The 15,454-nt window shown below is 28.1% G+C and overlaps 1 protein-coding gene across 2 annotated transcripts in view; it reads right to left on the bottom strand.

The window, feature by feature from the left end:
- Positions 1–15,454, bottom strand: part of LOC132942352 (GTP-binding protein REM 1-like) — a 93,403-nt gene that overhangs the window by 696 nt on the left and 77,253 nt on the right. For both annotated transcript variants that reach the window (XM_061010661.1, XM_061010662.1), the window contains one exon: positions 47–239. In XM_061010661.1, the coding sequence (XP_060866644.1) occupies positions 47–239 (193 nt within the window). The remainder of the gene's footprint in view (positions 1–46; positions 240–15,454) is intronic.

Genomic DNA, 15,454 nt, shown 5'->3' with positions numbered 1-15,454 from the left:
TTGTTTTATAATTTAAACAAATTTAGTCATTAAAATATTTTCTAACCATTTGTTTGAATTTTTCTTGTTCGTTCCAAGTCTGATTTGTTGCCAACCAATATCACACCTCTTGTATGAATGTACTCGCCTTTCCACAGAAACAGTAACATCTGTTCTGCCATATCAAAACTCCTCTCGTCGACTACCGAATACATAACTATAAATACATTTGGGTTGTAGGTAGAACATAAAGTTTCAATCTGAAAATAAATATTAAAAATGTATTTAATAAAGAAACTAAGTATTATTAGAATTTGGATTACATATATTTATATAGCATTAATAATAATATGATGTATTTATTTAATTATTGGATACAATTTGATGAAGATAATAATATTTAGTAGTTCAAAATTATTGATACAGTCAGTAAATAATTGTTCTCATGTGTATTATATTCAATATTTCATTTAAAAATCTAAATCAAACTGATTTATAATAAAAATAACTTCTAGTTATTTAACAAATATACCATAATGTCATAATGACCTCACGAGTCACGACTATATTATGTAAGAAAGGTGGATAAAATACTAGCCTTACTAGGTATACCAAATTAAGGCAATATAGTTTCAGCAATAATTCCGTTATTTATTTAGCATATTCTTGTTTTATGTTTTTCAGCTAACAGCCTAACTTTTTTCAAACTATTTTGTGTTATGGTGAATTCTGTCGGTCAATATAATACATCGTCTTTAGACCTTCTATTATGTAAAAATTATGAAGTTTTGGCTAATCTGATTATGATTCTGTAAACACCTTGAGATTCTTTGACATATTTTCTAAAACTTAAACGATTTATTAATTATACACCCATTCGCGCGCGCTGCTCTATAAGTGCAATCGATAGCGCCTGACTATTGCTTTGGTAGTGTTAGACATCACAGCAACAAAATAATGGCAATACCAATTATTATTAAATGTATTACGTGAGGTGGAAGCAGTTCGGATGGATTATGAGAATTAAGAAATTCATTAGGATTGTGTACTTTGCCGTCGTCGTTAACTATATGCTGCATCGATTTACGCGTACGTTTGGCCTTCCGAGTGTAATTGATTATGCGGATTACGAGTCCATAGATTTTTATCATATGTTTAGTTGATATAGGTACAAATGTACAATACTTGCAGTCATAGAACTGAAAACTAAGTTTATAGGTCTATGCTTGCAGTATACAAAAATATGTGGACAGCTTACATTTCTTGGTATCATCTAGTATAGATCTTAACATTTTTGCAGTGATATCCAACATTTCAACTTATAAAAGTTAGATCATACTGTCCGTAACCTGTGTGTATGCCAAATGTACGTGATACCTAGTACAATTATGCCATTTTTAAATGGTGTTGAGCAAATATCGACTTACCGGTACTTAATACCACTCATACAACTCGATTAGAAAACCGAACGTCTTGATTATAAGGTTATAATAATATAATAGTCTCTGTATGTACTTAATAATATATTATGCACCATTGTGCATTTATCCCGATCGCTATAAATCATCAACTTTTTTAGAATTTTGTTTTGAACATATTTTATTTCAAAATTATGTTTCTAGTATTGTAAGTTGAAGACAAGTGTAATGGACCACTACAAAAATAAGACATATTTAATAGTAGGTATAGCTCTACGTTTATTATAAGATATTATTTGTATTGAAACTATTTTTTGACATTGTCTTAAAATGAAAAAAACTTAATATTGTATACAATTAACATGCTCGTAAAATTATTATTTTTAAATTAATATAGATTATGGATAGTATATTATTGTTCTGTTGTAAAAAAGAAAACCATAATTATTACAAGTATACGTTTTATCTTTAGACGAGTTGAGTTAACAATATTAACCTCTAAATCAAACGAATAGCTTTCGAAACAGAGTTTCTACCAATAATAATAATAATGATTTAACTAGGTAGGTACATTGCTTTCACATAACTTGCGTTCAATTAGGTATAAGTTAACAAATCTCAGGTTCAACTTTTGACTTAAACTTGGTGATATAAGTGTTATTGACTTTTAATTTGGACTAACAGAAGTTTGAAATAATGTTTTTTTTTTCTTCGAGAAATTAGGTTAAGTGAGTTTGAGTGTAAATGACATATATGATAAAGAGAACATTTCATTATACCTAGCATAAACAGATTTAGGAGTGTAAACTCGGTGAGCGATTGGCACACATTGAACCGCACACATACATATATAATATAAAAAGGGGTTCCTTCTTAAAAATACAAAACACAATTGAGTGGACGAAAGGTAATTTCAAAATGGCTCGGCTTTAGCAAACACGTAGGATTATTGAACGAGTAGGTAAATTGTTTTCGTCATTTTGTCTGATCCCACGTGAGCTTTTTATGCAAATCTCTAAGTACGTGTTAATAAAATTCATTGTTGTTTTATAGCCACGAATACATTTTTATATTTCAATGCTCAATACCAGTATGATGTGACTATATTTGATAGACTGATACTCATTTTTGATCACAGCAATGCAGGTTTTTACTATTCAAATTTGATATTTAATATATATATATATACTATATAGGTAGGTAGTGTTTATCTGTTGGTTTCTAAAAATCCAACATTATGAAATAATATAGATAATACCTACGAATAACTTTAAAAGTTTTATATAATCTTTGGATATAAGTTTGAATATCATAATGTTTTTTTAAAGAATACTATTTTCCTACAACAAAGTATAAAATTGTACATACTGCCAAACCAAGTTCCTTCGATACTTTGTCATGCTTATAATATATGTTGTATTCGGATAAATTTATACTTGCCTACATCACTATATCAAATAGTATAGGTTCATTATTCTTAATAATACGTATAATGTGTTTTAGTTTGAATTTGTCATTTTAAAATAAACGTGTTAAACTTACAGTCTTGAAAATATTATTACTTCTTAGATTACCTCTTATGCGTGTCCGGTCTGGGGGAAATGCGCGACCACTCACATCAGTAAAATTCAATTTTTTCAAAATAAAGTGCTTCGCATTACTGCTAACGCACCTTGGTTTATAAGGAACGCAAACCTACACAAAGACCTTCAGATCCAGGAAATCATAGACCACATAAAAAGCTCATCAAAAAACTTCCATACCTCACTGCTCAACTGCCCTGGCTCACTTTACTATAAACTCCACGTACATCCGCCTCATCGTAGATTAAAACGTGGACGTCCGCATGACCTTCTGGTTTAACAGCTCCATACAATATACAGCAGCTGTCATTACTCGTAGCGACTAATATTAAGCTTTATAACTTGTTATATATATATTATATCTGTTGATTTTTTCTTTATATTGTTAATTATTATTATATCAGTTTACTTACTTAAATTATAGTCAGTTACGTCTCGGTGCACTATCACTAATATTAACGATCACTATTGTACATACTAGTTAGCAAATTCATCTTACTATTTAAATTTTTATAAATTAATAATCGTGTTCAAATTGTTAAAAATGTACCATTGTAAATATCATTAGATGTAGATAGCCAAGGCTAGGAACATCTTATCTTATCTTAATAATATTAGATTACCTAGTTATGTTTTGTACGCCTGCAGGAAAACGTAATAATTATTAATTATACTACATACCTCCTACAAATATTATGAATGGATTTCATTAAAAAATAGAATGTCCTTACCTAACCTTGACCTAACCTAACCTTTGTGATTTTGTTTTCTTTCCAAACATTTAATTTTTGAGAAATCATGAGTTTTATGACAATTTTTATTAGTTAGGTGCCCAGTGGCTTAGTTATGGGCGGGGGTAATGAGCCATCCCCCCCCCCCCCCCCCATTAGCTAATTTTTGGGCTCACAAAGGCAAACACGTTCGGACACATAAATAATATTTTATAATCATCCCTGTTAAATCAGTGAACGTTTAGTAAACATAATATACAATATGAGGCTATAATCTTTATTACACCTGTATTAATAATATAATATTACTAATATGACTATACAAATTTCCTATCACTCAGTATCTCAGTTTTATTCGTTTTTCTAAACTGAACAGTACAAATCAATAACATATTGACACATTGTTCTTTGATATATTTTTAATTATGTATTTTGAATATGCATACTGCAGCATCAAATTAAAAACAAAATATAATTTTTACATTAACAATAACAATTTGAAATCAAATAATCGCTGATTTAAAAGGAAATGACAAAACTCCCTACATTCATATTGATTCTGACCACAATTATACAAAATAAGACCTAGTTTATACCATGGTTGAAATAATCGTATATTTTTAATTAATTTTCCACTCATTTTTATACTATAATAATTTTAATTTTAACTTTTTAACTTTTTTTTTTAGTTATTTGAATGACTCACCAATCTTAACAACGTAATGATTTAATATAGGTAATATTATGTAATATAAAAAATATTTTTAAATTAGTTGCAAAAAACAAATTTTGGGAGACAATTAAGTGGACGTTGCAGTGACATACTGACATCTCTCCGTCGTACAAGTTCATAACATAAAAAATTTTACCCTCAGAAGATCATGTTATCTGATATCTCAGTTAGCTTAAAAATTAGAGTGAAATAGACTTGAAGGTAAATTGTTTGTACATATTAGACAAATTCATAACTCGCTTTAAAATTAAAAAGCCTATGTCATTGCCTAGACAATAATCTTGCCTTTACATTTTATAAGAGATAATTTCACTCTGATTTTAAACTAACGAAGATAAACGTGATCTGCTGAAAGGAAAATTTGTTATGTAAGACGGAGACAATAAATGTCACTGTAACGTCCCCTTAAGAGCCAATACACCTAGTGGTGTCTCCTGGGTAACACTAATAGACTCTAAAAGTAAAATAAAAATATATGTGTACTTTAACGTATTGGTACCTATATATACGTGGTATTATTTAAAAAATTGTGATGTACCCAAATGTTGTATTCATTTTTAGTGTCTGAATAAATGTGTACCTAAATGTATGTAAAAATATCTTATTGTGCCCAAAAGTGTTACGGCCATTATTTTTACGAATAATCAGTATACAACTATAAAACTGTTTAAAATTGCTATATATAGGTGCTCTTTTTAATTGGGTTGACATTGGCTGCAGTATTTAGGTATGCGTTATAATTTTTATTCTAATTTTTTTTTGTGTTTATCAGATAATAAAATACAGTTATTGGTTTTTTTAGCTTTGCCATTATAATTGTAATATAAAATATCGCAAAATAAACTTTTCTTGATTTTAATTACACTCCATTATGAACTTCAGAACTAAGAACGTTGTTTTTATAGATTATGAGATGTAGTGATGGAACCAAGTGCAATACTGCAGTTTTTACTTTTTTGATGAAAAAATTAAATGTTCATAGATGGCATACCTACAATAGTTTCAACAAGTTTGTGGTACCAATGACTGAATAAGCTAAAAATATATAATTTTCTTAACAATTAGAATTCTCAATTATTCTATTATTGAATTATTATATATACAATTATTCTCACAAATTATAAAAAAAAACACACATCATTGTAAAACCTTAAACCAATACATTCATCGCTCCGCTCAGAATCTAAAAATAATATTATGATTATCAATTTCGCAACACAGTTTTAAGAAAAGTACGAAATGTGCAAAAAATAAGTGTCAAATTTAAGTTAATGTGAGCATAATATCTCTCTGAGCAATATCAAATCTCTGATATGTAACATATAGTGGTCCCATTGAGTCATATAAATATATAATAGTTAAATGAAGTTTAGTTAGAGCATCAACCAAAAAATGTTCACACCTAACGGCTAACACCTTAAGAAATTAATCAAACACACTTAGGTAATTAATATTAAACATTAGATACAAGTTATGAGCGTTAATGATGAATATAATGAAGATACCTACCATTTGGAAATAAGTACAAGAAAATAAGAGCCGAGATGTATCAAGGATGTGCATTACAGGTATACCACGGTAATATTTTCGGGTGAAATCTCAGCTACAACACTTTTTCTTGGCGTATAGAATGTGGATTTGGATTTTTTTGTGTCAAGTGCGCAGAAAATATAAAATAGAGGTGTCGAGGGATTATTATTTTGCGTATAAGACGTTGAAAATTCGGTATAATATATATTTTATGTGTATAATACATATTGTTTTCTTTTTTTTTACCATGAATGCAAATACGATCACATTAATGTACCCATATGGACATTATGATATACTACAGCAGCTAGAGTGAATACTGAAATGTATACATAATATTATATTGGTACCTATTAAACCTATTCACTAGTTAAAAAGATTTTTGAAATATATTTAAATTTATTTTTTTATTAAGTATTTAAATTAAAAAACATTTAATGTATACTTTTGTATTTACATTTTACACTATATTATATTCTGTATTTAATTATATTATATTAAAAATATTTTGAATTATATCATCTTGCAGGTTAAAAACAATAATAAAAATCCGACATATCAACGAGGCGTGTGAGCTTTTCCTGTGAAGTCATTTTTGTTGATATAATACACATATAATTTTTAAATTTTATAAAACTGCGTAAAAAATGTAAAAAAACCAGGTTCCTTAACATAAAAGTTAACTTGGATTTTTTTAGTATTTTTGTTATAAAAACACAAAATAAGTATTTCAAATATATTTCAAACTCAAAAAAGTATTCATAGTAATCAAAATCAGAGTATGATTTAGAAAATGGTTGAAGTTCAAAACCAAATAATATGAACAACAATTTCAAATCATATATATTTATATTTATTTTTTATGTTTATAGATTCTTAGCAATTCAGTGTGATTGAATTTGAGAATGATTTTTTCAAAAATGTTATTATATTTTCTTGTTCATATTTTTCCATTTAGAAGGAGTGCTAGAAAAGTTTCATGACCTGCTTCCTTTATAAGTCTAAAGATAAACTTCCGACAACTGTCAATAGTTGATAAAGAAATATCAGAAATTGTTTGACTGAGATAGGTATTTGAATTGTTTTTCGAATGCCATCATTCATCAGCGCTTTAAGATTGAATGGCGACGGGACAGCTATACATCATTAAGTATACTAAACGTCCTAGGTGTAAAAAAAAGCGAGGATGAAGAGGGTACCAGAGCTCACGATTCTTTTACTGACCGAATCAATGGGATTCGGATGAGCATTCATTAAATACACTTTGAATGTGAAAGATGGGATTACAGCCATATTTTTACTCATTGGATAAATTCCCAGGAGGAAGAAAGCCGAGGCCACAGGATGTTGCCATCTTTTTATGCAAGCCCGAGCTACCTGTCGATATCGGCAGAGAAGATGGCTGCCGACCAGTAGAAAGATATTGACTAGGATTAAAGATGGTAGAAGACATCTTGGGCCAGAAAAAGGAGGAAGAGCTGGAAAGTCAACGTCCTGGGTGACAAAGACGCGGTAATGTGGATACGGAGACATAATTAGGGCATAGGCCGTATGACGTATGTAGGTACATATTTTAATTGTAGCACCGGTGCGGCTCTCAGACAAGGCGTTTTTTGGTTGTACAGCGCGCTGGGTGAAAACCATTGTGATGTACATTTTACTGTCATAAAAAAAACGACGTGGGGCCGGGTGGAAGCAATGCGAAAGGAATTCCCACCCGGCTGAAACAGGGTGGAAAAATCTGTAATGATCACATCTGTTTGAATTAATTTCAGTATATCTTAAATTTATATTTTAATTGATAAAAACATAGTCATTAAGCTTTTTAATTGTCATGATAATTCTAAAAAGTCAGTTAACATTTTTTTTTAAATTTTTAGGTGGAGTATTGTTTCATTCAATTCATCTTGGACCCGTAATAAACTGATGACACTTAGATAAGTAATTGTTGATAACTTTTAACAAACAAAATTAATTCTTTAGTTGATACTTGGCAAATAAAAATAAAAAACTAAAATTAAGCCACGCACAAATACAACAGCCCAAAACGAATCTACGTAAAAATTTAAAAAAAAAAAACTCGGCCAGTTACTTGAGTTTTTCCTTTATTCAGTAAACGTACGACGATAGAATTTAAAACAATATAAAACCATTCGACCACATTAGAATTTTGAATCCATTACTGCGTTCCGGTTCGTAAAAACACCGCAAAATCTCTCATTAACGACCATGTAATACCTACATTAAAAATTAGTTTGCGTATCGCGTTTAATATGCCGTCTCATGTATAACATGATATGGGTAAGAGAGGGTCTACGAACAAAATCGATAGATTTCAAGCTGTAATAATTATTACTAATAATTGCAAGTGTATTCGAAAATTATAACGGCAATTTAAGTTTGGCTTTGGGTATAAATAATATATTTGGCTCATTAGGGATGAAATGGGATAGGGTGAGATGAGAATAATAAGGTTAACGGAATCGATTAGCGATTCCATACTTGGACCGAATAGAAAAAAGTGCAAATAAAAAAAAGCTAAATGATATTCATTGACGTCAGGACGAAGACATTTTTCTGGTATTTCGTGCGATTGTAAATTGGGACCATGCATAGACATTACATACCTTTGAATTTCAATCAAAAGTATATAATATAGATGATGAGTAAATTAGTTTTTGACTTCAGTAATGAAATATTAAAAAATAAATAAATAATTTATTCGACTTCATTATAATTTTTGATTATAGCGCGCTTAAAGAGCAGCGATTAGTGATTGTAAGTGACTTACAAGTTGTTCGTATCCAAACCAAAAACATAGGAAAATAAATATCGGTCTTAAAACCGGATTAAAAGCGTCCCCGATCGAAGTTCGTTGAACCGGTCATAAAGTTGAAACAGTGACAATAAATATAAATTCCGTTTTAAACGGCACGTCCACGTCGTGTAAATTAATCGTATACGGAGTGTCCGTCGCACAATTTCGTCACACATATATAGATTGCGAAACGGCTAGGTGTCCTATTTCTAGTTTATATTGCACGTATTATAAACAATCGTTTTTTCTTAGTAAACGTGCCAACGAATTCCCATATACAAATCCCCTGTAAATACTTTGAATTCGTTTATATTATATAAATAATTATAATACTATCTCAGATTTCCGCAGTGACTTCGGAATTTAAGACGCACCTGTAGTGTTGCAGATGTGCTGTAAATATTATAGTTTTGTAACTTCGATCATTGTATTTCAGCATTTTTACATATATTACGATATTATAGCAACAATTTTAATAATATTATTGTTGTTATAATTTTTTGTTTGTAGGGCCGTAAATAATTTCTTATCCTTATATGAGTTATTTGATATTGGCGAAGATGCAGAATCAAAACATCGGAGCTTATAAAAAATACCTATACCAAATAAATTAATAATACAATATTATAGTAGACATTTTATTTAATTAGTTTTTATTAGTTTTATTGCACAACAATATTATTCTGACGAATGATCTACAATTTAAAATTCGACAAATTTATACCATCAAGTCTTATCACTATACATATTGCGTTTTAAATTATGAAGGAATTAATATTATTGATAATTTGTTGTTGACATCGCAATATATAGTTATAACGTTTTCATTGCTTGTACTTGTAGGCATACCTAAGATAACAAGCCTTGGATTAATCTATGATTTTTACGAGTCTAAGAATATAAGTAGAACATGCTAAGTACCTACCTATAGTCTTTTAAGGGTGATGATTAAAAATATAATACTTTCTTACTTTTTAAAGAGTTTTTTTTAATTAACTTGATTGATGTTTTTTTTTAAGAAATAATCAATCACTAATGTATTTAAAAACGTAATTAAAACTAAATTAAAAAATGTAATTATCTCGACGTCACTTTAGATCAAGGCATTATGATGACGATCAAATTCTTTTATCGTTCATTAAAAACTGACTAAAAGAATGTTCCTGAGTTTCGCCGGACATTAGTGACGTTGACAATTTTTTACACAGTCAAAATTACTTTTACTTTTATCATGTTTTCGTTTACTTAGGGAAGTCCGTCACTTTCTCAAATTGTCAGCTGATGCAATTAAAAGAAACCAAAAACTAATGGTAGTTAGTACCTGTACCTATATTCAATTTTCATTAAATAATCCATTTTTATCACAAAAAAAATAATATACAGAGTGATTTACTAAGCATGCTCACCTCTTTTTATTTCAATAATTAATTTATTGAAATCACGATTTTTTGAATTATCAAGTATACTTAAGTCTTATAGATTATATTTTGAAATTCTTGAAATTTTTAAAACTACTTAAGAAGTGTCCTGTGGAGATACAGACTTATGATTTTCAAATTAGAATTCATTTTTATACTGTAAATTATTTAGCTGATAATTTTTCTAAAAATGTTTATGTGTCAATTTAAAGTTCCATCGAGTAATTTCTCAATTATTTAACTTTGTAACTAAGTATAATAGGTCAATGATAATGGCTTTGGAAGGTATGGATAATGGGGGCTATGGAAATTTAAAAATTTGGTAGTTAATATAAATCTATCAAAATGTATAATTTGTAAAAGTGGTCGAAGTATAATAAATGCCAATAGGCAATATTACTTTTATTCTATATTTTTGTAAAACCATTTTTAAGTATTATTGTCGTCAGTATAAATATTTGAATAACTGTTTCTCATTCAAATTTTGAGTTAGATAAATCAACATTTTTAACAAATGATCCACTAATAAACTTATTGTAAAAAAAGTGGTATTCATTTGAAAAACTGAAGTTTAAATCATCACAGTGTTACAGTCTACCTAGTACAAACATTATTAAGAATTTAAAAATATGGTCTGTAATAAATTTAAAAATTCTAAAAATCGGAATTTGAATAAATTCAGTATCAAATACAGAATTAGAGTGACCATGTTTAAAGAATCACACTGTATATAATAATTATTCGGCGTCCACCTGAACCTGGCTTTGTGCGTTTTCAATTATAGGTATATGTATATCTAGGTATAGAATATCAATAATAGCTAATGCCCTAATGGCAATATAATGCTTTGTTTATCCGCTCTTCCATCAAACGAAACAATTTTAAATGCCAATTGCCATCTTTTATAATTATGCAATTTAAACAGCTTAAATAGTTGTACATTCGTAGTTGTTATTTATTGAGTTTAGTTGGTACAGGATATATAACAACAAATATCACACGCGTGATTTTATCGTACACAGGTTTCAGGATGACCGGTCGAAATATCTAAAATAAAGCATTGATTAAAAATAACTCTGAAAAAATTTCTCATATAAATAACAATCCTACGGGAGTAATATTTCAAGTGAAAAACTGAAAACAATCTCCAATATGGGAATTATAATGACGCATATTATAAGGAACACTAAAAATATGTTAAAGGCTTGTGAAATTAGATATATAATTATTATTTAGGTCAATTCGATTAAATTGACATTTTAAATTCGGTACAAGATAGATACAAACACATCAACGTATATGGTTAGGTTAGATATTATGGTGTTGATGAATATCGTGCCTCACCTTTGATGACTTGATTGAGTTAATGTATTTATGGGTACATAAAAAGTCAATAATAATATGATTACTATTATCAATGATTTATCGTATTAAATAAATAATAATCTAGAGATTCTAGATGATTTAATGATTTAATTGACGGTGATTTAATTTTTCATACAAGTAAATATTCTTCTTTTCGAATGAAAATAATATAATTTCTTCTATTTGTCAACCCACGATTTACTTTTGCAGTCAATTGAGAGATATCACAATACATTTCTGAACACCTTTAACTGAACAATTGATTTTCATAATATGTGTTCTACTTCTTATTTAGTGTGTGGCCTATTTACACGAAATCTCGTATCAAATTTAATGAAAAATTGACAAATAATGTAAATAACAACACAACTACTTATATTTATAAATTTAGTATTTATTAATATTTATAGTAAAATGTTAACAATGATTTAAAATAACTCGGCTCAAATAATAAATAAAGGTCTTTAGAAAATACAAAAAAAAAAGAATATTAAAATGATTTGATTATTTTTGCATTCTCTATCGTAGAGTATAAAATATGTCTTTTTATTTTTTTAAACTAAACTGCTGTTGTTTTTATTTTAGTTGTAACAATAATATTTTATATTTTTTTACGTGCTTTTTTTACGCTTATCAAAAATATTATTTTGTACAATGATATTGATGATATTAATATATCTATGTGCAATAATAATAGAAATGTATCAAATGAAAAGTCAAGTGTGCAGTAATAATATATTACCTTATATTTGAATTTATTCTATTTTATTATTGTGAATTACAGTAAAATGGGGTAACTTTGATAATTTTTTACTGTTTTATGGCAATTTTACTTTTATGGATAACTTCTGTAGTATTTACGATAAAACTCTTAAAATTAAGTATTAGTTACAGCTAGTTATGATCAATATTTTAACGTTTTAATTTTTAAATTTCTGATGTTATCTTTTGAGATATCAATCTTTTTAATATGCTATCAAAGTTACACAACGTAGTGGGCAACTTTGATACCTATATTCCTTAATGTGATATCAAAGTAACCCCATTATATGAAAAAAAAAACTTAATCATCATGGTACTCTGGTGAATAAAAATATATGGGTATCAAAGATACCCCGCGAAATCAATGTTACCCCATTGTACGCATACATTTGTGTCATATTACTCAATTCTGAAGTCATATATTATAACTATACGGAATACGTATATAAAATTCTGTATTAATATAGCCATAACGTCTTATAACCTTTACCGTTATTTATATTTTCTTAATTATTCTAACAAAAATAGCGAGTAATAAGAAATTCTCAAAGTATTTAATTTTTATTTTAAAAGTAATAACTACATATGGATTTTCTTACAACCAGAAAAATTGATTTTAAAAACGCTTTGGTCGTAATCTATAAAGCTTTTTCTGAAGTCTAATATATCCCTGCAGGGTATATAACACTGACAATCTAACGTCTGTCACTATATTGGCTCATTATTTATACATTTTGAGCTTCTAACTATTGATTATTAATGGAACAATGATGATGTTTTTGTCTAACGTAGGTAGTTGTATTAAATTATGTTTTATTTCGATTTAAGTGTATAACCCAATCGGATAGAATCTATAGTCATTACATTTTGACATCGTACAATAAAATTATGTAAACAGTAATATTCATAAATATATTTTTGATTTTAATTAATTGAAGCCATAATTATATGTATAGCTAAATGTATATTATATATCTGTAAATAAAAAATAATAAGATGTAGTAATTCAGTATGCAGTATGCACTGCAGCGTCTTCAATGTCTGTGGAGAGCAAGAGACGTTTAACATTTTTGTATTTGTTAAACTATGACGCAGGACGAGTTCTCTAGGTACTAGATTATGACTTCATCAAAGATGCGTCATTTTTAATTTAAAGATTGTTCTATATAGTTTATAACTTAGCCTGGGTTCACATATACAACCTTAACCGGGTCTTAATTATCAACCTGCTATCTGCACTGTGCAGCCATATTAAATATTGCTTAAGCTATATAAATGAATAAATTGATTGATGAATATGTATGATTGCAATAAATTATACTGTTTATCTTATGGCCGTGATGACTGATGAGAGTTGTATTATAAACAATGATGACTTTCCAGTCAATATATATTTTGTTACTATTTACTAGACATAAATATATAATATATATTCATATATTTTAAGGTTTAAACGACCCTAGAGACGTGTTGTCTCCGTATTACACACGTACGAAACAGCAAATTTTGAATTTTCGTTCGCTCGTTTTAATAAGATACTGTCAGGTTTGACATTAAAGTGAATCGACCTATTATCAAACTTTTAAGAAACGACATAATCTGTGTTCTCACGTGCGTCTATTATGATATTTAAATTTTTAAGTGAGTTATTATGAGTATGTAAAACATTGATATTTGAAAATGCTAATAATTCACTTAAAAATTAAAATATGATAAAAAACCTACGAGAGAACACAGATAATGTTGTTACCTAACCTAAAAGTTTGATAATAGGTCGTCAATTCACTCTATTATCAAAACTAACAGCACACTATTGAAACTGGCGAACGAAAATTTGCTATGTCGTCCGTGTTTAAAGTTGAAGACGGAGACAACACATGCAGGTGCGATGTCCTCATAATAATATTATGATCATATTACGTCATGGTACGCAGTCGGTATGTAATTACTTTATCGATTATACAATTTAGCAAAAACAAAAAAAAAACGAAAATTCAGTAAGTATTCATATTTGCTGGTTGATTGGAAAAATAGTTTTGAAGTGGTATGCGAATTATCGACTCAAAAATATAATTCAGCTATTTGGTGCCTATGGTGTGCCATTATATCTCGAGTATTTATAATAGGTATTCATGCCGAAAACAAATGCAACCCCCATTTTACTAGATTATCGTTATTATTAAAATATACTACGGGAATACTCTATTATAAAGGTAAAAGTCGCACGCATTACAGAATATAGGTTACATTATTAACCCGCAGGTAGCTCTAAAATTAAAAACAAATACAAACTTATTATTATGCGATTTAATCGGGTAATCGGGTGTTGAAATTACTGTTTGACAGACAATAATAATTGTTTGCATACGGTTAAAACTTTATCACGCGTACAAAATCGTTATTTTCATTTTTATTATTACCATTAAATATTTAAATCACGTAACTACGAAAGTTATCGTATTTGAATAATTATAATATACGATTTTATAAAATTTATGATTTGCCCTTAATGTACATATTATATACCATAATTATATTATAATATAACATTAGGATTAATAATGAAAACGGAATAACCGTAACCGCATATAATATCATTATGATTTATGAAGGAAAGTGTACAAATTGTCAAATTCTCTTAAAACATAATTTGAGAAAATAGGTACTTACTATAACTTAATATTATGTATCAATAAATATCCAACAATCTGTAAGTGTATTAATATACTAAGAGAGTTAAAAATTATCCACTTTTATAAAGTATAAACGCATTTGTTATTTTTTATTTAGAATGCATTTTAGATTCCGAGTAAAGCAATGAATGTACTGATTTTACAATACTTAAAATAATGTGTTTCTTTTTGTGTACCTAGTACCTACCTATACCTACACGGTTTATAGTAGAAAAATGCTTCAATTTTCAACTTAAATATATTTTGTGAAAGTTAATTTAGTTGAAACTTTTAGTTTTGGGAAAAAAATTATAAATGTAATGCTTATTCAAAATTTTTGTTTTTTTGTTTTTTGTTTTTTATTTTAGTTAAACAATCTATAAAATGTTAAATAATAAGCTTAAATGATTATTAAATGAAGGTTACTGGCTTACTGCCAAAATAT

Source organism: Metopolophium dirhodum, chromosome 4, assembly GCF_019925205.1.
Source record: "Metopolophium dirhodum isolate CAU chromosome 4, ASM1992520v1, whole genome shotgun sequence".
NCBI lineage: Eukaryota > Metazoa > Arthropoda > Insecta > Hemiptera > Aphididae > Metopolophium > Metopolophium dirhodum.
This window is presented reverse-complemented; position numbering and strand designations above follow the sequence as displayed.